The sequence below is a fragment of the Phoca vitulina genome, unplaced genomic scaffold (genome assembly GCF_004348235.1).
Source record: "Phoca vitulina isolate PV1807 unplaced genomic scaffold, GSC_HSeal_1.0 scaffold126, whole genome shotgun sequence".
Taxonomy (NCBI): Eukaryota; Metazoa; Chordata; class Mammalia; order Carnivora; family Phocidae; genus Phoca; species Phoca vitulina.
Window position 1 is genome coordinate 442744 of NW_022589829.1, and position 24502 is coordinate 467245.

Below are 24502 nucleotides of genomic sequence, written 5' to 3' on the forward strand. Positions count from 1 at the left end.
TGGCTCAGGTCATGATCTCAGGGTCCTGGGATCGAGCCCCGCATCGGGCTCCCTGCTCGGCGGGAAGCCTGCTTCTCCCTCTCCCACTCTCCCTGCTTGTGTTCCCTCTCTCGCTGTGTCTCTCTCTGTCAAATAAATAAAATCTTAAAAAAAAAAAAAAAAGCAGACTCCGGACCTGAACCCACCACTGACTAGTCGTGCGGCCTTGATCTCTGCACTGCAGCCCCTCGTCTATAAGACGGGATGCCACGAGTCCCTGCTGCTGGGGCGTTGTGAGGATTACGTGAGCACGTATGTCTGCAGCCCTTAGAGAGGAGTGAGTGCTGTGTGAGTGTCTGCTCTCCTGGGGAGGCTGAAATCCTCAGCAACCTTCCCCACAGAGGTGGGCGCCCATCTAGCTTACCTAGGGTTTTTTTTTTTTTAAAGATCTTATTTATTTATTTGACAGAGAGAGACAGCAAGAGGGGGAACACAAGCAGGGGGAGTGGGAGAGGGAGAAGCAGGCTTCCCGCGGAGCAGGGAGCCCGATGCGGGGCTTGATCCCAGGACCCTGGGATCATGACCTGAGCTGAGGGCAGACGCTTAACGACTGAGCCACCCAGGTGCCCCTGAGCCACCCAGGGTCTTGATTAAACAACTTGCAAAGAAGAGCATGAAGAAAGGCATTCAGTAAAAAAATTTCCAAGTGCTAATTATATTATACAGCCTGAACGATACGTTACTCTCTTATGTCGTCATTCTTATTAAGATTTGAAGACGCTTTTCGTGAGCATACTCTTCGCATTCCAACTGCAGCGTTCAAATGAACATGTTGCTTGGATTAATATATCTCTGATTACGTTCCTTCATTCTTGTGACAAACAGTTTGCTGAATTCTGAGCACATGGTACTGTGAAACGAAATAGTATCAGTCTGGATACCTGTTGCCCAGGCCTTCACAGGCACAGAAGGTGCAGTATGAACAGAGCTCCTGAAGTAGGTCAGCTGGAGTTAACAGGGAATTTCATGTGATTTTAAGCTGTATGGTTCATTGTACCTTAAAGTGAGAAATTCTCACTGATTCTGTGTCATCTGACACACAAATAGTAAGAATCCTGATCCCACAAGGAACGGCTGTCACTTCCAGTCGGGCTGTGAATGTGGGCAAATCCCACCTTCTCCCTGGGATTCTTGCTCCTCATCTATGACGTCTCTCCAGCTGTCTCTGAACTTACTCGTGCACGTCGTAGACTGAATTTTCACAAGAGGACCAAAGGAAAGAAGAGTGTAAAAAATGCATTTGGCCTTCTGATTCCTAATGTTGAGGAAAAGTAAAATGGTGTTTTATTTTGATACAATCTTTAGGCTTTTATGATTTATTTATTTTTGAGGTTCCATTCCTGGGGTGCCCCCATGTTATGCACAAATGACTGGTAGCATAACAGCTAAAGAAATCTGACAAATGGCAAAGGGAACCTACAGCACATGATCCAGTAGCAAATCTTAGTGATGAACAGAAAGCAAATTTTCAAAAAAATTACTTTAAAGTTTTCAACAAAGCCAAAGGATGAAGAGAAGACTGTCGTATTTCTAAGTTTTAAAATCTTATTACAGGAGTTATCTCTCAATATTATACACGTCAGAAAGTGTTGCTCTTGAAAGATTTGAACCTTCTCTTCATTAACATGCACTTTACATAAAAAAACTTCTTTTCTTAAGAGTATGGAATTCTTTTTTTCTAATGAGCTAATTGAAATAGTGTTGTTATCTATAATAACATTTTGTCTAATCAAAACAAGAGTAGCTGGAGAAACCAAGAGAGCAACATGGGTAGCTGAAATTTAAGAACAAGAAAAGTGGCTTTTGAGTCAAGTACCAGCAAAAATGCAAATCCTGCAGAACTGTATGGAAAAACGTTCCAGATCCTACTGAAAAAGGAGCAATTCTAGAAACTGAAGCTGTTTATTTTTAGGCATCACTGGACCACGACAATGGATGGATAAATTCTAAGTCACTTCCATCCAGACTCTTCTCTCTAGGCATTACTATTACAGTTAAATCCTAGGGAAACCAACAGTTAACAAGATTCTAGAGAGCCTATCAATCCAAATCAAAGATTTCTAAATACTTACGGGTTTTAACTTTTTCAGCAAAACTTTTTTCTCCCTTATCAATGACTTGTGATTATAAATCTTTCGTGAAGCAGTCCATACATCCCTGCCTTCTTGAAAATTTGGTATTTCACTTCTTGCTTCTTAAAGACCCAGGATATAAATCACAAGCATCAGTCACTGTATTTGTGATGTAGACAAGTGACACCCAAGGAAATCTGTCCCCACACAGAATGCCTCTGAGGATTTGCTTTTGAGTTCTTACGCATGTGTTCTACTCATTTCTGTCCTTTTCCTTGTTGCTCATAGTACTTTTGTCTGCCCCTTCTTAATTTTCAATCCGATACAGGCTTACTTGTTTCAGCTGTAGATAGACCCTTGGACATTATGGCTTAGAGTGTGGGCTCCAGCAGCAAGTGCCAGCTCTCCCAGCAGAGCTCTGTGATGCGGGGCTAGTTAATCCACCTGAACCTCTTCATCCACTTCATGGAGTTTGTATTGGTGGCTACTTCATAGGGGGTGCGTACGTGTGTGTGCATGCATGTGCACGTGCGTGTATGAAATGAGATGATCCATGTAAAACCTTAGAATGGTATGTGCTGCAGAGCTCAGAATCCAATGATACCCAAACCAATGGCTTCAAGATATTTTCAGAAATGAGAGCTCATGTAAGGATAGATAAGCCATGGGGACTTGGAACAAACCCAGCCCAGCCACCCTCTTCACGCTCACACGCAGTGAGGGTCAGCGGTTGGCTATTCATCCCTCCCTCAGAGTTGGGAAATGATACAGAGCAATTCCTTCAAGGCATTAGTTTTGTCTTCAGTGATCAGGACTCGGAAAGCAGTCACAGTTGAGGGCAGGTTCAGCAGGAACTCTCTGCCTACACACCGGGCTCTCCCGAGAGACGGCAGCCAGGCCTCTGCTGTGGGAAGAGCTGTCATTGCTCGGATGAGGACTGGAAAGATGGCCCTATCCGAACCCCACCTGCCCACAGGGAGACGATCATGCCGTCAGATACAGGACTGCACTCAGAGACTGATTCTTATCTGAGACGCACAAATGAATCAGCAATTTCCACTGGCCTGACCTCTGGAAATAAAGATCAAAATGATGATGGTGAGTGGCCTGCCCAAGTCACAGCCTGCTGCTGGAATCAGGCTGACTCTGCGTGTGGCATGGACCAGTGGTCCCTGAGCCCAGGAAGGTGACAGAACACGTTCTGGAGTCCGAGCACCTGGCCTCCAGTCCTGAACCACGTGCTCGCCGGCCCCACGACCCTGGGCACATCAACTGCTTCCCTGTGCTTGTGTTTCCTCCCGAGGGAAAGGACCAGACGCAACGGCACCCGCCTCAGGGTGCTGCTGGGGATACCCCACCTGGGACAGTACTTGCCCTGAAGAGCTGTGTGAGCAGCACTCACTATTTACCAACTTCACCAAAAACCAAAACCAAAACCAACCCAACCAAAAAAACCCCAAACAAAACCCAGATGAAAACTGAGGTGTAAAAAAAAATGTTTGTGATATGGTTTCATGCATTTTAAAATTCCAATTTGGTTTTTCTTTATATTTTTATCTAAACTATAGAATTTACTCCAGGTGAAAACATTTTCTGCAGAATATAGTATTTTTAGTTCTCCCCATGAAAGCCCAAGCCTTGAAAAGCTACAGAAGAGAGAGAGAGCCCCCTGCAAACGCGACAGTCTGACCATGAATCCCGAGCCAGGCTTGCTCTGGGGCCACTCGCAGAAGTGCCGGCGAGCGTGCACAGGGCAGGCGTCCCATGTCGGTGGCAGCTCCCATCTCCCTGCTCCCGAGGGCCTTGCTGGGCTCAGGAATGCAGCAAGGATCCCGAGCACTGCACTGCTTCTCGGTGGGGAGGGGGTCCTCATCACTCCCCCGCCCTGTGAGCAACAGTACTCTGCATGTTTCTGGCACTCATGTTACCTGACAGCAAAATGCCTAAGGAAAGTTTCCAAAGCTCCAGCACTTGGCAACACCTAAAAAGGCACTGTATATACATTTATAAATGTCACAAGAAAGGCAATTAGATAGTAGCTGATATTTATTGGATATTTACAGGGTGCCAGGAACAGTGCCAAGCACCGAGATGCATTGGTGCATTTAATTTCCATCACAAGATAAGCATTATTATTATTATCCCCATTTTACAGATGAAAAAACTGAGCACAGAGTTGTCATTTAAACTGCCCAAGGTTGGGGCCCCTGGGCGGCTCAGTCGTTAAGGGTCTGCCTTCGGCTCAGGTCATGATCCCAGGGTCCTGGGATGGAGCCCCACGTCGGGCTCCCTGCTCAGAGGGAAGCCTGCTTCTCCCTCTCCCACTCCCCCTGCTTGTGTTCCCTCTCTCACTGTCTCTCTCTCTGTCAAATAAATACATAAAAAAATATAAAAAAATAAAATAAAATAAACTGCCCAAGGTTATAGAGTAGCGGCAGAAGTAAGACGAGAATCTCCGTAACGTTAAAGAACCTTTCCTCTAGGCACCAAAATGACTCAGATACAATTGTTTTAATACAACTATATATGTAAAGCTATTATTATTAAATTTCTGGCACTATTTTGCTTCCTTTCTTTTCAAACAAGAGTCTGAAGACAGTATACCAAACTGACTATGGGAACTAGTTCAGAGACTGGTTACACAGAGCACCATCCTGTTTTCTCCCACCTCCAACATACACCGAGACTCTTCCAGGGTAACTACACATCAAATCCTTTACACAGACGGCTTGAGGTTCTCGTTGTTACGACTGGAAACAAGCAAACGTGTCACGTCCTTGGCCATCAAGAATGTGTAACTTCGACCAAACAAGCACTGAAGCAGCTCGAATTAAATGGATCAGGGCGTGGGACATGGGACGTGCAGGCACGGGGACACTGAGGGGCTGGCGAACAGGATTTGCCACCTCTCACCTCACAGGTGGGGAAGGCTCCCACAGGAGATGGCTCCTTGGAAAGTTTCCGCCCAAACGTATGTTGAGACTAAGGATGTGAGGAGAAGCACCTCAGAGGAGAGAGGGTGATGAGAAGGGGGCACCACATAGATGGTACTGACCAGAGTGAAGCAGAAAGGCAGGGGAGAGGGAGACTTCTGGAACAGGAAGGAAAGAGCCTCGCCCTGCTGCAGCCTGGCCAGCAGTGGTGGCCCTCATCGACGACCCGCTGTACAAATGCAAGGCCATCTCCTGGCAGCAGGGGATGGAAGGGACTGAAGGCTGGTGGGTGGTACTCAATCCATAAGGTTAAACCACATGAAACTGCATAATGTAGGTCAAAAACGCCCATTTTTGACCAAAAAGGGCAGTTTCTTTTTTTTATAATCTGTACGTTTGTACCTTTTAATCCCCTTCCCCTATTTCATCCCTCCCCCTAACTCCCCCCTCTCTCCTCTGGCCACCACCAGATTGTTCTTTGTATCTATGACTCTGTTGCTGTTCTGTTTGTTTGGTTTTGTTGATTCAACATATAAGTGAAATCCTATGATATTTATCTTTCTCTGTCTGATTTATTTCAATCAGCACAGTACCCTCTAGGTCCATCGATGCTGTCACAATGGCAAGACCTCATTCTTTTTCGTGGCCGAGTAATATACCATTGTATATCCATTCATCTATTGATGGATGCTTAAGTTGCTCCCATATCTTCACTATTGTAAATAGTGCTACAATAAACATAGCAATGTGTATATTTTTTTGAATTAGTGTTTTTGTTTTCTTTGGATAAATACCCAGAAGTGGAATTGCTAAATCAATATGGTAGTTCTACTTTTAACCTTTGAGGAACCTCCACACTGTTTTCCATGGTGGCTGCACCAATCTGCATTCCCACCAACAGTGCATGAGAGTTCCCTTTAATCCACATCCTCGCCAACATTTGTTATTTCTTGTCTTTTTGATAATAGCCATTTTGACAGGTATGAGGTGATATGTCCTTGGGGTTTTGATTTGTATTTCCCTGATAATGAGTGGTGTTTAGCATCTTTTCATGTGTCTTCGGCCATCTGTACGTTTTTGAAGAAATGTCTATTCAGATCCTCTTTCCATTTTTCATTAAATTCTTTTTGGGTTGAGTTATGTGAATTCCTTATAATTTGGGATATTAACCCCATATTGGTTGAATCAGTTGCAAATAACTTTTTCCCTGCAGTCAGTTGCCTTTTCATTTTGTTGAAGTGTTTTGTTGATAGTTTCCTTTGCTAAGTAAAAACTTTTTAGTTTGATATAGTCCCACTGGCAGTTTCTTATTATTCAATTTAATAGAGGATAAAAGTCTTCTATATAAATGCAGATCTTGCATTTAATGAAAATGAGAACTGAATGAGAAGATGAGAATGAAAATGATGAGATAAGAATGAAAACAATGAGAAGAGAACTGAACGAGGAATTAGGAGACTCTGTGTTCTAGTCCTGACTCAACCTCTGGGTCAACACATCTGGATGACCCTAGACGAGTCTCTTAAAGTTCTGCTGTCACATCCTGCTCATCTATAAAGTAAGTCTGCTGGACACACTTAAGTTCACTTCCAAGTGAAATGCTACGAATCAAGGAGAAGCCACCATAAGAGCGTAGAAAAGGAGGCGCAGTCAAAATGAGGTGAAGAAGTCAACTGCATATGAGCCGGGATCAGCTGGGGTAAGAGCAGTGCTGAGGACAGAGCAAGCACTTGAAGTAGAACCCTGCAAAGATTTAGTCTCCCAAATTTCTAGGTCATGAAAATCACCAGAGAAGCATGAGTAGTCATATGGCTTAAAGACAAAGTAGTTTCAATTTTATCCTCAATGAAATCGACTTGGACCATTTAAAGCAATCCTTTTATTGAAGCTCATCTATTTTCTAAATTTTTTGTAATTCTTTTCTATTACCTGTACAGCTGTTTTTATTTATTTCTATACCATAGCATTCCTACCATAACATTTTACACTGGAGTTAAGTATAAAAGTCTCCAGGTGAATTACCTAAAAATTAGCTTCAAGAGAGCCATGACGCTAAGAATGTCTCACCATGATATTTCTGCAGGACCAGACTCTCTTTCTGAATTCCAGTTGTGAGAAGGACTCCTCGGATGTGTCACAATTTTGTATGTGGTACTGCTCCGGCCACATTACCCTCCATCCCCAGTCTACCTGCCAAACTCATTCATTCTTCAAAGTCTGGTCCAAGCCTCACCTTCCCTGGGACAGCGAGGGGTCCACCAAATGCTCCCTCACAGGCGAATGCCACTTTCTTCTGCATGGACAACACATCTCAATGTGTCCTGGTTATTTATTTAAACCCTGTGCACCCTGTCACTCCTTCTGGGTACCCAAAAATTCACCTCGGTATTTCCAATGCTTAACACAGCTCCTGACACATATCAGGTAATCATTCTTGAAGAATTGAATAGAATTGAATGCCTATTCAGATAAAACTGATAATGGTTAATTTGTAAGATAATATCTTCTAGTAAATTAGAGAAATTCACGTGATATGATGTACTAATTAATGATAACTTTTTAGCAGTAAAAATAGGAAGCACTGATGATAATCTTTATTGACTTAATTTTTTTTTTAAGATTTTTATTTATTTGAGAGAGAGAAAGCACATGTGGGGGAGAGGGAGACAAGCTCCCTGCCAGGACCCTGGAATCACGACCTGAGGTGAAGGCAGACACTTAACCAACTGAGCCACCAGGTGCCCCTTTATAGACGCAATTCTTTCAAGTAGATGCAGATGCCAGTTGGTGTCATTTTAGTTTCTCGGGTAGGTGATTACACAGCTTAACAAAAACAAATAAAAATACAATGGCTTAAGAACAATTTAAAAAAAAACCCTAAAGAAATATAACACCTAGTACTTTGAAATGATATGTCATCATTTAAACTGCAAAGCAATAGGACATTTAGATAATGTCAAAATTTAGGAGATTGGGTAAGAAGAGGAAGCTTGAGAAAGAGGGGTTAGGGCTCCTCCAATAATTTCTCAAATCAACCATATTCTCACCAAAGGTATTCTTTTCTTTATTTTTTATTTTTTATTTTTTTTAAATGAAATAGTATTTCATTAATTTCATTAATCGATAATTATTTCTATGAGAGATATTCAAAAAATGAAAGAGGAGGATTTAGTAATTAAAAAGATTATTTCCAGTTGGAAAGATCAAGGAAGACTTTATAAATAGGTATACATGAATAGCTTTTTTTTTTATTATTATGTTATGTTAATCACCATACATTACATCATTAGTTTTTGATGTAGTGTTCCATGATTCATTGTTTGCATATAACACCCAGTGCTCCTTAGAGTTTATTGGGGGGTACAAGAATATACTGTTGTGGATAAAGGGAAATGAAACCTGATAATGACTCCATAAAACTGCTAACATTTTTTTTTATAAAAATGAAAACGCAAGTAGCAATTCTTGTTTTTCTACAAATACTCATTTGAATGAGATTGCATAGATGGTTCTAGAACCCAATTGAGAATCAGGGGTAGTAAAACTCATTTTTTGAAACCAAATGTCACGCTCTTATCTGATGGACGGATGGAAGTAGGGGAAGAAAAATAAAGAGAAAATGCCGTTTTGCTTTTCCAGAGATAACTGTAAACGTAGTTTTTGCTGTGATAACATCTTTGATTCCTTTTAGGTCTTTTTGAAGCACAATCATTGAACTAAATGTAATATGTTGAAAACACTATTCATAACTTACATAATACTTTGTGCAGGATTCAGCCTCCGTGTGTGTGTGTGTGTGTGTGTGTGTGTGTGTGTTTTAGATGTGTATGTGGATAAATACGTAGGATAAACAAGATTATGGTAAGGTTCATTTCACCTCAGTGTGGGATGAGCAAGTTCAAATGGAAATGAATGAACCAACCAGTATATTTATTTTTCTTTTCCTGTATTTACGTGCTTTATAGAATGAAGAAAATACAATGAGCCTGAACACAGTTTTTACTACTACTGTTTCCTTAAACACTAAGTAATTATGTGCGTGAGTAATAAATCGACTGCCACAACTGTGACTTCACTATTTAAGCTAAAGGAAGACAGTCTGTTTTTCTGAACACCATGGAACCCAGTCAGTAGACCATGGGCTCACCCTGGGTTCAGCCAAGTTCACGGCTCCCGCAGTCCCGAAGGACAGTGAAGTGGCTACTCTGGCAAACGGATCTTGATTTTGCGATGGGGATGTGCTTCCTGACCAGGTGAGTGCACGTGTGAGTCCGTGGATTGCCACTACCTCCTCCTCTCTGTGCTCTCCTGTTCAGTCCCCCAGCAGCCATGCTCCAAATCCACAGTGTCGTGTTTTTTAATGAAACGAATAAAAAGTGTTCCAGGTGGGTTGGCAGCCTGCGTCCCATCTCCCTAACCCTCCATCTCCTTTCAACACCCAGCTTGACTTGAGCTAAGCTGGCTCTTCCCACCACGGTCCTTAGCTCTTCCTGCTTTGCTGATGAAAACACAACTCTCCCAGGAACGCCACCACATCGGTGTGACCGCGAAGCCTTCGGGCTGAGCCCTGTTATCCTTAGGACTCTTCTCTGAGTGGCTACACAATTTCTGGTCTATCCCACGTGAGGAAGCATGACATTATACGACACTGGGTTGTTCATTCATTCTATAGCACATCCTGTAGATTGCTGTACGTACATCTTGTTTCTTCCCTAAGACATCGGGTTCCTGAGGCTAGAAGTCTTGGTGTAACTGTGTAACTCTCAGCCCTAAGTACAGTGCTGAGCACATGGCAATTACCTTTTGGTGACTTTAGCACACATTTTTGAGCATAACTCTGTGGCAAAGGCCATGGCAAGCAAGGAGGAGATGGTTCCTACCCCCAATAAAGGCATGTTTATTGGCAAAACACGACGTGACCATGACCTGAGCTTTAAATAAAAAGGACAGGTAAACATTTGAAATCATGACACATAATCTGCTTTCTGAGTGAGTTTAAGCCTTGTTAATTGGAGGAATTTAAAGGGAGCAGATAACTCCTTTCTTTGGTTATTGTAACCCCTTGGCATTTGTTGAGTACTTACTAAGAGCTCAAAACGGACCTTTGGTAAATCAGTATTTAGATAAGGACAAACAGCATCCAAACTGTTCTGGGAATCTTGCTCAGGTACAGGTAGGTTTTGCAGGTGGTAAAGCAAGAACCGGTGGGAAGAAGGGACAACATGCAACGTGCAGGTGGAGGTAAGCATGTCACATGGGAGGAAACCAGGGGTTTATCCTTGTGCAGAAATTTCAAGGGCTGGGAAGTGTGGGAGGGGCAGAATGTCCTAAAGCCAAGAAGGAATACTACAGGATGGGCACAGAATGAACAGGGACCTCATGTGAGAAAGGGCATGTGGTCTGACCCTAAAAGGTCAGAGAAATAGCCCCAAAGGGCCACCAACTGCTCTGACAGGTTATTCCACGCAGACCCTTAAGGTCAAATGCCCTCCAGGTAGTCTGCTGGGGTTAATTGTATATGGTAAGGTTCCCCTTAGAGGCATGAAGGCTGTGGCTTCTACCCTTTAAAACATGGCTATTTAATGGATGCCTAATACAATTTTTCTATATTTTCATAATCAAGTACTCTGGCATTTTGTCTAAGCTCCAAGACAGTTTCCTTACAATTTAATGTTAAATCTTTAATATTACATTTTATTTCAAAAACATTTACTTGGCAATTCAGGCTGGATATCTTCTCCATACTAATAAGATTAACTGCAATTGTGTTTTATAACTGACTACTCACTATGAGATAAAAATACGTTAAAAGGATTGCTCTCTGAGGGCCCTAAGTTAATTTTATGCCACACTGGTTGTCTCTGGGTGTGAGACTGGGTGTCTAGGGACGGGAGTAAGAGAGAGACTTTTCACTCTTTCATATCTTTTGGATTTTGTGCCGTATACAAATACTTCCTATTCAAAAAAAACCCCACAAATACAACTTAAAAAATGAAACTGCTTTGTGTAGTGAAAATGTTATGCATAAAGTCGATTTAATTTAATCCCAATGCTATAATAGAGGCAGAATAAAAAAAATGTACAGGATTATTTTAAGAGGTGAGGAAAAAACCCCACACATTCTGGATGATGTTCTCATGCAAAATGAAAAAAATGTAAAAGTCAGTGTTTTAGAGGAATCTTTTCAGGAGTAAATTCATTATTCTGCCTCTTAAAACCTCAGTGTACCTTTCTCACAAATCACATGTGTCAACTCATTCAAGGCTTCATCTGACAAAAGAATAGCCTACTTGTCCGCACCTTCCACCGTTTTCTGAGAGAGAGCTGCAAAGTTCAAGGCACTGTCTCTCACAGTTACAAAAAACTGCAATGATAAGGACAACATGCTTTAATGCTAAGGTATTTTTAATGTCATATTCTTCTGGAAAGAACAAGCGTCCTTTGAAGTGAACTTCTGCTTTGGTAAGCCAAGTGACAAACTCCCAATATATCAAAATTTGAGGTGAGCCTTGACAACAAAAATCTCACACTTTCAAAGGATTTGAAGTTTCAATGACATCTTCCTTAAGGAATTAAAAAAATACGGTGTCTCACTTTGTGACCCTTAAAATGCATCAGGAATTAAAAAAAACCACGTTGCCTTACTTTGGGGCCCTTCAAATGTATCTTCTGTAAGGAAAAACACTTTAGGGAAGAGTTGCCTTGTGGCTCCGGCCCGGATTTCTTGGTGTGTTGGTATAGACCAGGGGTCTTTCCGCACACTTTTATTATTAAGAGCACAGAATGATACACTTTTTATTATGTGAAAGGCAGCATCATGATCTACATTGTATTTGGTTTTCATTGTAGTATTTAGAAGTAGCCAAAAAAGTTGCTAACAGCTTATCCCCTTCAATATGTATTGCACATAAAATTTATTAGTCTGCTAAAATTAGACAGTGTGAACGTTTTGATAAGAACAGGGTATTTATTTTTACAACACCAAAAAACATTCTTAGAACGTACTTAGGAATTACAGAGGGGAAAAGGGCAGCAGACTCCACCTTCACGAAGAGATTCATTGTTAATGTACGTGATGCACTAGGAAGGACACAAGGTCACTCCTGTGCTTTTGCTGCCAAAGCCCTAACTACATCTGGTCACAACACATCAGATGAGCCACAGTGAAGGCACCGCACAAAATTAATGTCTGGTCAATGTCATGACAGAAAAGAGGGCCGAGGAACTGATAGTAAAGGAGACATGGACATTAAATGCAGTGCTTGATGCTGGATTGGATTATTGACCAGAGTTATCACTATCATTATTATTACTATAATTTCACTATATTATTACTGGGGCAACTGGTGAAATTTGAATAACATTTGTAGGTTACAAAACAAGAGTGCATCAATGTTAAATCTCTTCATTTTGATAGCCATACTGTGGAAAGTAAATCCACAGCAGAGTATTAGGTAAAGGAGCACACGGTCTGCAATCAACTCTGGAACGGTTCATGAAAATGTGTGTTGGTGTAGATAGAATGGGGAAGCAAATATGGCCGACTAGCTAGTGATGAATCTGTCTGATAAGTGTCTCGGAGTTCTTTGTACTACTTTTGCATTTTGGGGGTAAGTTTAAAATTGTTTCAAAATAAAAAGTTATCCTTTATTAGGAAAACCCTTACGATAACGTTTCAAAGAAAAGAACAGAATTTTAAAAAAGCATCCTCATTGAAGCTCCAGTGTAGTTGATGGCTCTAACAGGAATATTTTATTTAAAATAATAGCAATTCCTTTCATTAGTATTCCAGATGTGCAGAATGAAGCATGGGGGTTCCATCCCTCCTTGTGTTTTGACATAAGCAATGTAAGGCTTGGAAGTAGGTTTCTGACAGAGGAAATGCCCTTTGCCCAAAAACAGATGAGCTCTCAGAGCGCCATGCCAAGAGCAGACATGCAGGAGTGGCCTCTTAATGAATTCAGGAGTGGTCTTTCCAAAGACAGCTTGCATTTTGTCACTCCCTGACTAGAATCACTGGGTGATTCTCCATTGCCTTGAGGAGGAGGCCCAAATCCTCTGGCCTCAGCTCAGCATGAAGCTGGTCAGGTGGGGCCCCCTCATATCCTTCCAATAGCTCTCCATAAATACCTCTATTGTAGTGTTATACAATACCATCAACTTTGTTTATAAGTCTGTATTCCCTCTAGATGATAAGCTCTTTGAGGATCTTGGTATCCACAGACACATAAGTTTGTTGACTAAATATTGAAGAAGCAAGGGGAGCTAAGGTAACCTCTTGCTCATCCACCGCTTCCCCTCAGCAGCACCTTCACACTCAGTTTTGGCAAAAACGGTCTTGGGGATCATCAATGTTACCCACAGAAGACTGCTGTTTAGAGTACTCTGTTACAAAAGCCTCTCACTGGAAAAATAGCCAGGGAAGCCATGTTCCATCTTTGCCAACTACCAGGGTGCTCCACACACAGCAGGAAATCATCAAACTTCCAGCCTCCCTGGCAAGTTCGTTCCCTCTGTTGCTGCCATTTCCTCAGCTGGAGCTCTCAGGCTAGATGGTCTCTAAGGCCTCAGCAACCATCTATTTTCAACACTCCTGTTTTTAAAATATGACTTTGACAACACCCTATAGAATCAATATGGCGGCCTTGCTGCAAGACACAGGCACTCACCACTTCCAGCAAACTTCAGAAAAGGAAAAAAGAAACCAAAAACTAAAAACCCAGCTTTGCAGGGGTGCCTAGGTGGCTCAGACGGTTAAGCATCTGCCTTCGGCTCAGGTCATGATCCCAGGGTCCTGGGATCGAGCCCCACATCGGGCTCTTGGCTCAGCGGGGAGCCTGCTTCTCCCTCTCCCTCTGCCTCTCCCCCTGCTCATGCTCTCTCTCTCTGTATCTCTGTGTCTCAAATGAATAAATAAAATCTTAAAAAAAAATAAAAATAAAAATAAAAACCCAGCTTTGCAAATTAAAAAAGGAATGGCTGTTGTTTATTTTTAAAAAATAATTTTTCTAGGATTTTTTTTTAAACTGGAGAACATACCCTAGGACATTTAAAATATTTTATTTAGAAAAGGTCAAATGCTGATAACTTTCCTGAGGAGACACCTGTTCTTGAAATGCGATGTATTTCAGTGTTAACTCCCCTTGCGGAGGGAGGGGGTGTTTCAGGATACAGCTCATCTTTCTATTATTAGAAAGCCTGTGTTGGGGTGAGCACTGGGTTACAAGAATGAGCCAGAAGCTTGCTGGAACTTGTGGCCAAACTGGGCAGAGATTGTAGCCGCAGGGAGAACGGTGAAAAGTCTGACAGAGATCTGGCAGATCTAGGGCAGTTCCAGTGGCCTCAGAGAACCTGTCGCTCGGCAAGGCACAGAACAAAAGGGGAGGACAAAGACGGGCAGAACTGGTGGGAAAGGAGGAAGACCACGGATGTCACTTCCAGAAAATCTGACTGGAAGTAAGTGAAGGAGGAGGAAGAGGGCTGAGATCCGGGGGGGCTTCGGGTGACAGAGGCCAAGTGGGAGACTGGCTGGGAGATGTCCCACCTGGATGACGGTGCTGTGAGGAGGCACGCAGGCCAGCGTTCCTGAGCAGTCAGGGCCAGTCCATGGCTTGACAGCTCGTTGGGGATAATTAGAGACACCTCCTCCCAGGTATGTTGTGAGGTGTTGGGGACATCAGCTCTTGGCACTGACAGAGGACACGGTTTATAGGTGCTGGCTCAACGCAGGGCTGCAGGGTGGGGCTGGCCGGTGGGGGAATAGCTAGAGGGTTCAGTTGTCTCCCCCTTTGGACCCAGAGACGGTGTGCAGGCAGCTGGGTGTTCATCTGAGGCCAGCAGGGCTCAGGATGATGGATGGTGATGAAGAGTGCCTGGGGCACACCGGCACCCAGTCAATTCCAGAGCCCCTGCCCTTCTACACAGCAGTAATGCTAATCCTGCAGGTGCACCTCCCATGCGCCAGCACTGCTTCAAGCCTCCTAACAACCTCACGCGGTCGGTATTGTGATCACCTACCCCCATTTTACAGTTGAGAAAAGGCAGACAGCAATAAGGTGATTTGCTCAAGGTCACAGAGCGCCAGGGCGGTCAGAATCTGAGCCCAGGTGGTCTGGCTCCAGTATATTCCCTCGAGACAGGGACACTGTCCAGTCCGCAGACTCAGAGGTCCCGGGCAGGTGTCTCTGGAGCACTTCCTGCCCCAGGCCGACGCTCTTTCTAGGTCCTGCCTTGGCCCTTGAAAGCGCAGAGGCAGCCTGAGCCCCGTGAGGCCGGTCTCCCCTTGGGCTCTGGTTCAGGGCAGTCAGCTCCCCGTCTGGGTGGTTCAGGACCGTGCCAGGGGCAGCTGAGATGGGAGAAGAGTGCGCTCGGAGCACAGCCCCAAGGCACCCCTGTGTAGTCATCCCCGCTTATTAAGGACATCTGAAATGATCCAAGATGACTTTTCTCTCGGACGCCATATATACAGATCTCTAAGAGTTTCAGAGTACTGTGGAACACACAGTCGTAGTTCCCACATTTTACACTTTCAATGTTTCCTTTCTCTTTTAAAACGCACACTAAGCCTCACTCCCTCCAAAGACAAAGAACGGTGGATGCTTGGGAGGTGGATCTAAATGCCATCTTGAGTGAAAGCGCCGGCTTACTGTACGGAGGGGAGCCTTCCTTTCTGTAACGCAGTGTGATGTCCCAGGGGGCCAGTCCCCTGACTTGTTACCCCCACAGCTCCCTAGAGAAGTGGACAGAGGATTCTGTCAGATTCTAACAGGCACTCAGGAATTGTTTTCAGTGTGCTCAGCTGTGGGGTGTGAGTTGTCGGGGGAGAGGACGGGGGCAGTCCGGAGAGAAGAAGCCTGTTCCCTGGGAGCTAACGCAACTGGCCTGTCATTTTCCAACCACAGCGCTGGGGAGCCCAGAGGGCTCTGATGAGGTTCGGGGGCAAATGCTGGGGGCCCGGGTGGAGACGCAGCTTGGGCTCCAGAGGGAAAACCTGCTCCTACCTGATATAGATTGTGGGCTTCAAAGACTTTTTGGATGGTGGCGGGGGGGGCGGGGATGAGAGAGGTCAGTGGGTTAAAAAACACTATAGACGCTCGACCACTAACCTGGATGACGTGAGTTCCAGAATTCTGCGGGCCTTCCCCAGAGGACGGGACCAGCACACGGGCGGGAGCGGCTGAGCGCGCCTCACCATTGGACGCGTCGCTTCCCGCCCTCCCGTGGCGTGCGCGCGCACCCTCCCCACGGCCGCTCCCGGAAGCCCGGCTCCCACCGCTGTTCTCCCCGCGTGGCAGGAGGCTCGCTCCGGGTCACGTCTTTAGAGAGCGGCGGATCTAAGACCCGCAGCGGGCAGCCAGGCTCCCAGGGCCTTGCCCCTGTGCACTGCGGGGAGCCAGCCTATTCCTTAACCAAAAGCCCCGTGTACTTTTACCTGGGAGGAGCGGACAGTGTCATTCACGCTCTCCAGGTTTACACTGACACGCAGTTCTGATAAAACGTCAACGTAGGACATGCCAGGTGGTCATGACAGAGCACTGACCAACATGTCAGACTGCTGTCATATTTCTCAGGAAGCCTTAGTTTTCATCCTCCCCTTAAAATAACCTAGCAAACTACAATGTTAAAAGAGCTAATAAAATACCCACATTTTAAGAAGGAAAAAAAAAATACACAAATGAATTAATAGTTCAATTGAATTAATTGCTCTTGGTTTGGTATCGTGCTAAGAGTTTTTTGGGAGGTGGAGGGGAATCTGTCATGATCGTCACCTGAGACTATTTTCTATCACCCCGTGTAGATGAACTGGATGCAAAGGCATGGTGCCAACTAGCAAAGGGGTTCCTGGATGGACCCCAGTCCACAGGAAGACAATTTTGGATATATGCCCGAGAAAAGAACTAACTAGGCACCTATCAATGAATTATACCACCCCACACCAAGCTGCTCCATTATCTCACATCTGGATCGCTACAACTGATTCCCAGACCATTGCGCCACTGCAACCTTGCCTTCCTAGGACCCATTCTCCACCTACAGCCAGAGTGATCTTGATAAAACACAACCAGGTCATGTAATTGCACTGCTCAGAGCTCTCCAAAGGCCCACCAGATCAATACAGACCTGGCCTACGAGGCCAGGGAGGTCTGGCCCTGAATGCTTTCTCTAACCCCCACAGCAACTGTTAGCTGGCTGGGCAATATTCACTATCTACACCAGCCTTCTCTGTTAAAACTTAGGTTTCCTATAGTTCAGTTGAAATTCAAGTGGAGGGGCACATGGGTGGCTCAGTTGGTTAAGCGGTTAAGCCTCTGCCTTCGGCTCAGGTCATGATCTCGGGGTCCTGGGATTGAGCCTCTTGGTGGGCTCCCTGCTCAGTGGGAAGTCTGCTTGCTTCTCCCCACCTCTCTCTCTCTCAAATAAATATATAAAATCTTAAAAAAAAAAAAAAAGAAATTCAAATGGAAGGCATTATGAACAGCAAAAAAACCCAAATCCAAAACCAAAAACAACCAAAACCAAAAACCAAAAGGTAAACTTAAGTGTAATATTTTTAGAGAGAATCATTAAGATACTCAAGATAAGGTTAGACTTTACATTATAATGGGCAGTCTCATGTAATTTTAAATATATATTCTTTTAATTTTTCCTTCTTAAAGAACTCTGAAGTTAATTTTTTATGATAAAATTATTTTATAGCTACAAGAAAATGAACTTACGACCCTTAAGGAATTGGACTGTGACACCAAAAGATTTTCTCAAGGATTCAATCTCAAAAAGTCCTAGATTTAGTAAATTTGTGTTATGTTTACTATTAAGATAATTGATTTAGCTCTATTTTTATGACTTTTACAGTAATATACATTTTCTTTAAATAAAAGTTAATTTTTTCCAAAAGTATCAAGTGTTATTAGTATATAAGTGAGAGATCTGTCTTAATATCTTTTTCAGTGAGGGTCATCAAAATGTAAATTCAAGAACTATTCGATTTGCTGATATAAGTGATGAATATTTCAGGGCACGATGGAATAAATGTTACTGAAAATTGTGTGCACATTAAAATAAAAATAGCATTTTCAGAAAGAAAGTTATATATTTAGGTATTAATTTCCTTATTTATACAAGTGTTGACTCTATTATAAACATAATCACATTGGACACAGCACAGGCACATAAGACAACAGAATGCTAGGCTTAAAATCTACCAAAAAGAAAAAAAAAGCATTATCTCTGAAAGAACATAACTGCATTTGTGTCTGCTGGGTCCTAATTCTCTTTTATTTTATGGATAATGAATTATGGTTTCTGATAATCATTTTTAAGTAGCCTTAACACATCTATGTAAAAATACGTGTGTTCAAAGGACATGGTTTCTCAAATTTTATTTTTTTGTTAAAAATATTCATGATTTAGGGGCGCCTGGGTGGCTCAGTCGTTAAGTGTCTGCCTTCGGCTCAGGTCATGATCCCAGGCTCCTGGGATCGAGCCCCGCATCGGGCTCCCTGCTCAGCGGGAAGCCTGCTTCTCCCTCTCCCACTCCCCCTGCTTGTGTTCCCTCTCTCGCTGTGTCTCTGTCAAATAAATAAATAAAATCTTTTATAAAAAAAAATATTCATGATTTAGCTCAAAAAACACTTTCACAAGTTAGGTGCTTTAGATCCTTTAGAATCCACCTGGGAATGACTGATTGTTTCTGAACTTGGGGTTGAGTATGAAATCCCTCACTGTATGTGAGTCTATCATATGAAGAGAGAAGATTTGTGATGAACACATCTCAATTCTAATTTCTCATTACATGGTAGGAATAACTTTTTCCCCTAAATCAGAACCATATATGAGATGTTTTATGATTACTTACAGGCAATTATGACAGGACAAATTTGAGAATCTAAGTATGTGTCTCTACATATGTAAATCTAAAGTTGAATGGGGGGGCGCCTGGGTGGCTCAGTCCTTAAGCATCTGCCTTCGGCTCAGGTCGTGATCCCAGGGTCCTGGGATTGGGGCCCCTCATCCAGCTCCCTGCTCGGTGGGAAGCCTGCTTCTCCCTCTCCCACTCGCCCTGCTTGTGTTCCTGCTCTGGCTGTCTCTCTCTGTCAAATAAATAAATAAAATCTTTAAAAAAAAAAAAAAAAGTTGAATGGGAATGCCACCCCTGATTTGAGCTAGGACCTTGTAGTTTGGGGTGACTTCTTCCATATGTACAATGTCACACAGTACTGGGGGACATCCTATAGCTGTGGCTGGCTGAATCACTGCTCTAGTCCTACCCCCTACACCCCGCCCTATCATCTCCTTTACCCCCTCAAGCCATCCAGTTAAAGACACAATTCAGTAAAAAAGTGTGCCCGCTGTGCCAGACACCCCAGCCCCCTTTTCTAGCCAGTTTGCCTCCTCTAACTCCTTCCTGTTAGAAATTCTAGAGCTCTCAGGGGCTACACTGGAATGCTTATCAGATGCAAAAATCACAGGAAAGGATGCAAATAAAAGCTTTCAAAAAGGGTCATTCTTATCTGCCATCCTGCTACAAAGCTTCCACAACAAGGGTGCTCTGCTGCAGAGTCGGGGTAGGGGTGAGCAGGTGCACACTGGCCCAGACTTCAGTCAGAGCAGGGCAGGACCTGTCTATTTTACACACACTGCCTTCTGTATCACCTTCCTTTCGAAGAGGGGATTGTGAGAAAGAAAAATGTCTCAAGAGCACTGTGCCAGGTAACGAAACCTTTAAAATTCTGTTACTGTTGGTATACGTACACACACACACACACACACACACACACACGCTCTTTTGGTACAACTGTAAGAAAAATGACTTTCTGAGAAATCTAACAAATATATTCTCCTTTGACACATGTTTAATCAAATGACCAAATAACAATGCTTTAAAGAAATGTATATCTACCAAACAAGAAAAAATTACTATTCATTTTACCCTTTCACATAAGCAATACTGCTACCCAAGGAATTAGGAAAGCGGCCATAAATACTGCAGATGTGAAGCAAACTACGTTTTTTTCCCATCATAGAATAAACATTCAGAAGTGATCCATGTTATTTACAGCATGCATTCTCTTCTCATTTGAGCTACAGGATGCACATCTTAAGAGTGAACTGAATTCTGTTCTACTATTCCCCCGGGAGCAGTCACTTACCATAAATATTTCTCTCTGCTCATGTCATTTCTATTCTTTTGTTATCTGGGAAACTGCTTAATTGTTAATTTAGAAATACATATAGGAAAAAGTACTATCAATATTTCCTAAAGGTAGGCTATTTTCCTGATTACCAATCTCACCAATACATTCATAAAAGCATTTCTTAAAATCCTATTGTCTTTAACATTTTTAACCAATGTTAATATTTTGGTATGAAGGAAAGCATTTCTCTCAGGCAGAGAGCTAGATTTTGAAGAAAGTCAAAGATAAAATAATACTAACATTGATTCTCAAGCAATCTCATTAAAAATGGTTCTCTCTTCCACCATTTAAAATATTTCAAGAAGGATTTACTTACCTGGGAATATTCAAAGTCGGTGATAGGAGCTATACTCTTGATATAGTCTGATCGAAATTGGTTTTCTGGGTTGGCCAGTGGAACTGGAGGTATGATAGTACTCATCGCTGAAACAATTGTCTAAAATGTAATGAAGAAAAAGATATATGGATAAATACAACATTTAGGTTCCTCTTATGACAACTAAAATACACAGTTTCTGTCTATACAGTTTTAGAGAGCAGAGTATTTAACCTTTCTATTAACCAAACATTTAAAAAAATCCTTACCACAATAGCATCTTTAACATTTTTCCGGATGTCCAGAATTTTCTGTTTCTTTTCCCTATATTAAAAGAGAATTGTTATTAATTTAATTTATCTTTAGAACTGACTTGAATAAGCTGAATGGGATTTTAAACTTCCAGCTGCAGCATGGGGCTAGACTGGTTTTTCTAGAGGTCAACATCAACCCCCAAGACAACAGTTGCAAAGTTTTTAACTGGGAAAGGAAAACACACTTTTTTTTCTAATTTGTACATTAAGCAAACTTGAATGCACACATTACAATGTGTAGTTTTAAACTACATAGGTTACACAAAGCATGGCAACGTTATGAGTATTGCATATAAAAACTATACAGCTACACTTGTAAATATATCTTACTTGAATTATCCGTATGTTGATAGATATGAATTGAAATAGAGGCAGACCAAGGATATAGAGATAAGTATATACTGACATATTGGTTAAGTGTGCTAAGTGCAGTACCAATAACACAGACCAATATCGCAAGAATATCTAATAAATCCTATTTTGTTAGGGAAGTTATTTTATTTTTTCATCTAGACGCTACCAAAAGAAGAATTTGCCTAAATATACCAAATTCAATAACACGCTTCTATCTCACTACACCCCCCCCCCCCCCCCCCGCCGCCCAGCAAAGGTCTATTCAATGATCAAATTAATTATTCGGAGAAAGCAAGTTTGGAAATTCTGGAGAGAAGTGAAAAAGTTTGCATGCAGTTTGGAAGCAAAAGCGAAATTGATCATTCCTTACTCAGGATTAAATCCATTGACATGCAGGATCCTCATTTGTTTGACGATAGTGCTCTTCCCAGACTCACCAGCCCCTGCAAACAAATAAAAAGAATGCTGTGGTCCGTGGCCCAATACCGTTGCCATTTCTCCTGCGAACCCAGACAGCAATTACCCTACCCCAGCGTAGGCATTTTCCAGTACACTCCAGCTCGCGACTGGAGGAGCGGGTCCCGGTGGCTGGCGGCGGTGAGCGCGGCCCCCGCCCGGCCCTGCCCTGCCCTGCTCTGCCCGCCGGGCCCCCGCGCTCGCTGCGCTCGGGGCTGTGCGCTCCGCTCGGGCCGGGAGCCGCCACGCGCCCTCCGGCCTTACCCAGTAGCAGCAGGCGGTGAGTCGCTTTGTAAGCCAGACGCTCCTTCTGCAACTGCTTCTCGATCTTCTTGTTGGCCTCGCGTCGTTCTTTTTCATCGACGCCTTGGTCTTCTGCCGTCTTGCTGTTGCCCAGACACCCCATGCCTGCCCGCTTGGATGGACGTCAGGCAGAGTTAGGTATTTGCACAAAAAGCAACAGAGAGTTGTAGATGTGTGTGGATCCTGCGACGGCTTCTCTTCCTTGCCGCTGAAAGAGATGCTCTGGTCTCTCGGTGCTTGCCGATCAGAACAGGCGTTCCTTCTCCCTCCCTCTGCCCTCCGCAAACTCCCAACTAAAAAGGATGCGAGGAAGACGCGCGGAGCCAAATAAATGCTTTTAAAAGATACAGGTTTAGAATTTTCTGCTGGACAAACCGCACAGAATGAAGGGAGACCGGGCTCTGCTGGAGCCAGCCAGGGTGGCGCTGCGCCCGGCGCTCGCCCCTCGTCCCCGCGCCCGCACCGCCCGCCGCCCGCCGCGCTTAGCCCGGCTCAGCCCCGCCCCCGCCTGCGCGGCCGGGGAAGCGCCCTGCGGGAGCGCGAGGCTGTCCCCGCGCCGCCGCGTGCTGGCCCACAGCGGCGCGGCGCGACGGAGCGCGCCGCCGGTCCCCTCCGGGCGACCGTGGGCACTTGCCGGCCCGCTCGCGCCCCGCTGCCTCCGCCGTCGGACGCGCGCCCCCTCCCGGTTCCGAGCGACCCCCCCGGCCTCCGCGCAGCAGGGAAGGGGAGCTGGCCTGCTCGCGGGGATCTCGCTGGGGCACTAGCGCTATCGGTGCCGGAGGGGTCGGGAGCTGACCTCTCCGAGCCCGGCCCGCGGGAGGCTCACCCGCGCGGGGTCCGCACCTCGGCCGCGTGCCTCTCTCGCACCCCGAGCCCGGGAGACTGGGTCTGGGCGTGCGCTCCCCGCCGATGCCTCGGACGCCTCCCTGCTCCCAGGCAGGCGAGGACTCGCGCAGGATCATGCATATTCTATCAGGGAGGAGGATCTGTAAGAGGCTCACCAGTCACACCGCCTTTGTTCCGTTCATTTTCTAGACTATTCCAGCGCACCCACGCCTCCGCCTCCCTTAGCCTCTTGTCTTTATCTCCAGCCCCCGTTTCTCCTTCGCAGTTCTCTGAACAGCTCTACTACTTTCCTAGGAGACACTATGACTTCGAACTTTGGCTTGGAGCCGTGGAACCGAAGAGGGTAGAGACCGGTCTGCGTTCTCACTCACGGGGCTGAGTGCGAGTTCCCCCGGTTACTGCTACCACCGGCCCGCAGAGACGCTCCGTCCGCGGCTGCTTTGCACTCGCATTCCTGGACTTGCGGGAAGGTCGGCAAAAGAGGCGACCCGGCCTAGAAGTCCGGGACGGAGATCACTTCCTCGTGCGGCGCTGTTGTGGCACGGTCATGGTCTCAGGCTCTGGGGGCCCGAGGCCCTGCACACCGGTTCTTCTACGTGGCCTTGTTCATCTGTCTTCAAGTGCCTCAGTTTCCTCCCAACCCACGTTTCTCTCACATTCAGCCAGGCCTGATCTTCTTTACAGAGAGCAAACAGCACCTGGCGTGGCTCCCCGTGCTAGGCTGCCTCATGCCCTCTGTAGGCCGCACCCTGGGCACAGTGGGCCTCACTTGTCAATGTGTCTCACTCAAACCCACCAGCACCTCCTTACATCGCAGCCTCCTTGCTAGTGCCACCATTTCCCCCTCCTGCCCACGGCTCCAAGAGTGAAAAAGGGAATCTGACGCTGGCCTGTCCTTCCTTACCTCTTGTTCACACCTCAGCTCCTGGCAGCCTGGCTTTGGCCCCCCTCCCTGCACTGAGAATGTTCTCATTAGGGTCATCAGTGGCCTCCCAGGCACGAAACTTCATCCGTGAACTTTGGTCTTTACTTTCTTTGACCTCTCCATGGAGCTGGCACTGACCCTCCCTTGGGACTGTCTTGTTCTTTGGCTTGCATTGCATGGTGGTTTTGATGGCCTGCTCAGCCTCCGGCTGGTGGAGGTACCTGGGACCCCACCCACCCTTTCGCCCCTGTGCACACACTCCTGGTGGGGCTGACTGCATCCTCCATCCTCTATGCTGCAGCTCTAACTGTGGCCACATCACATCTCCAGCCTAGCTCACCCTCTTGTCCCCTGCCATCCCCAAGCATACCTCCACTTTCATCTCCCTGAGGTACATCCTCAGCTCTACCTGCCAAGGGCTGAGCTCATCCCCTACACCTGCCCCCACACCTCCAGCCTTTTCCTTTCTGTTCTCTCTCTGTGATAAGGGTCCCTGATTTTCCAAACCAGAACACGGGACTCATTCCTGACTCATTTTCCTTCCTGAAAACCCAAATATTTACTGTGTCCCATGGAGTCAGTTTTCTAAATACCAAATATCTCTTCCACCCTGTCTTCCATTACCATGGTCTTAGATCACTGATCTAACATGGATTTTGGAAATGGCCTCCTGCTTACTTACTCTAGTGGCCCATGTTGCCACAGTGACAGTACAGATCTGCCATGTCTATCCCCACCACTAACAAGGCC

At 44.9% G+C, this 24502-nt stretch overlaps 1 protein-coding gene across 5 annotated transcripts in view; it reads right to left on the reverse strand.

The window, feature by feature from the left end:
- GNAL (G protein subunit alpha L) overlaps positions 1–24502 on the reverse strand; it is a 140444-nt gene that overhangs the window by 78096 nt on the left and 37846 nt on the right. Inside the window, exons 1-5 of one of the 5 annotated variants that reach the window (XM_032399029.1) lie at positions 22808–22930; positions 21943–22189; positions 21593–21665; positions 20824–20878; positions 20555–20674 (exon numbers count right to left, since the gene is read on the reverse strand). In XM_032399029.1, coding sequence (XP_032254920.1) covers positions 20555–20674; positions 20824–20878; positions 21593–21665; positions 21943–22084 — 390 coding nt within the window. In that variant the 5' untranslated portion in view covers positions 22085–22189; positions 22808–22930. Of the gene's footprint in view, positions 1–20554; positions 20675–20823; positions 20879–21592; positions 21666–21942; positions 22320–22777; positions 22931–24502 lie in introns of those variants that run through there. The other 4 variants (XM_032399031.1, XM_032399032.1, XM_032399030.1 and 1 more) reach the window with 4 other exon arrangements.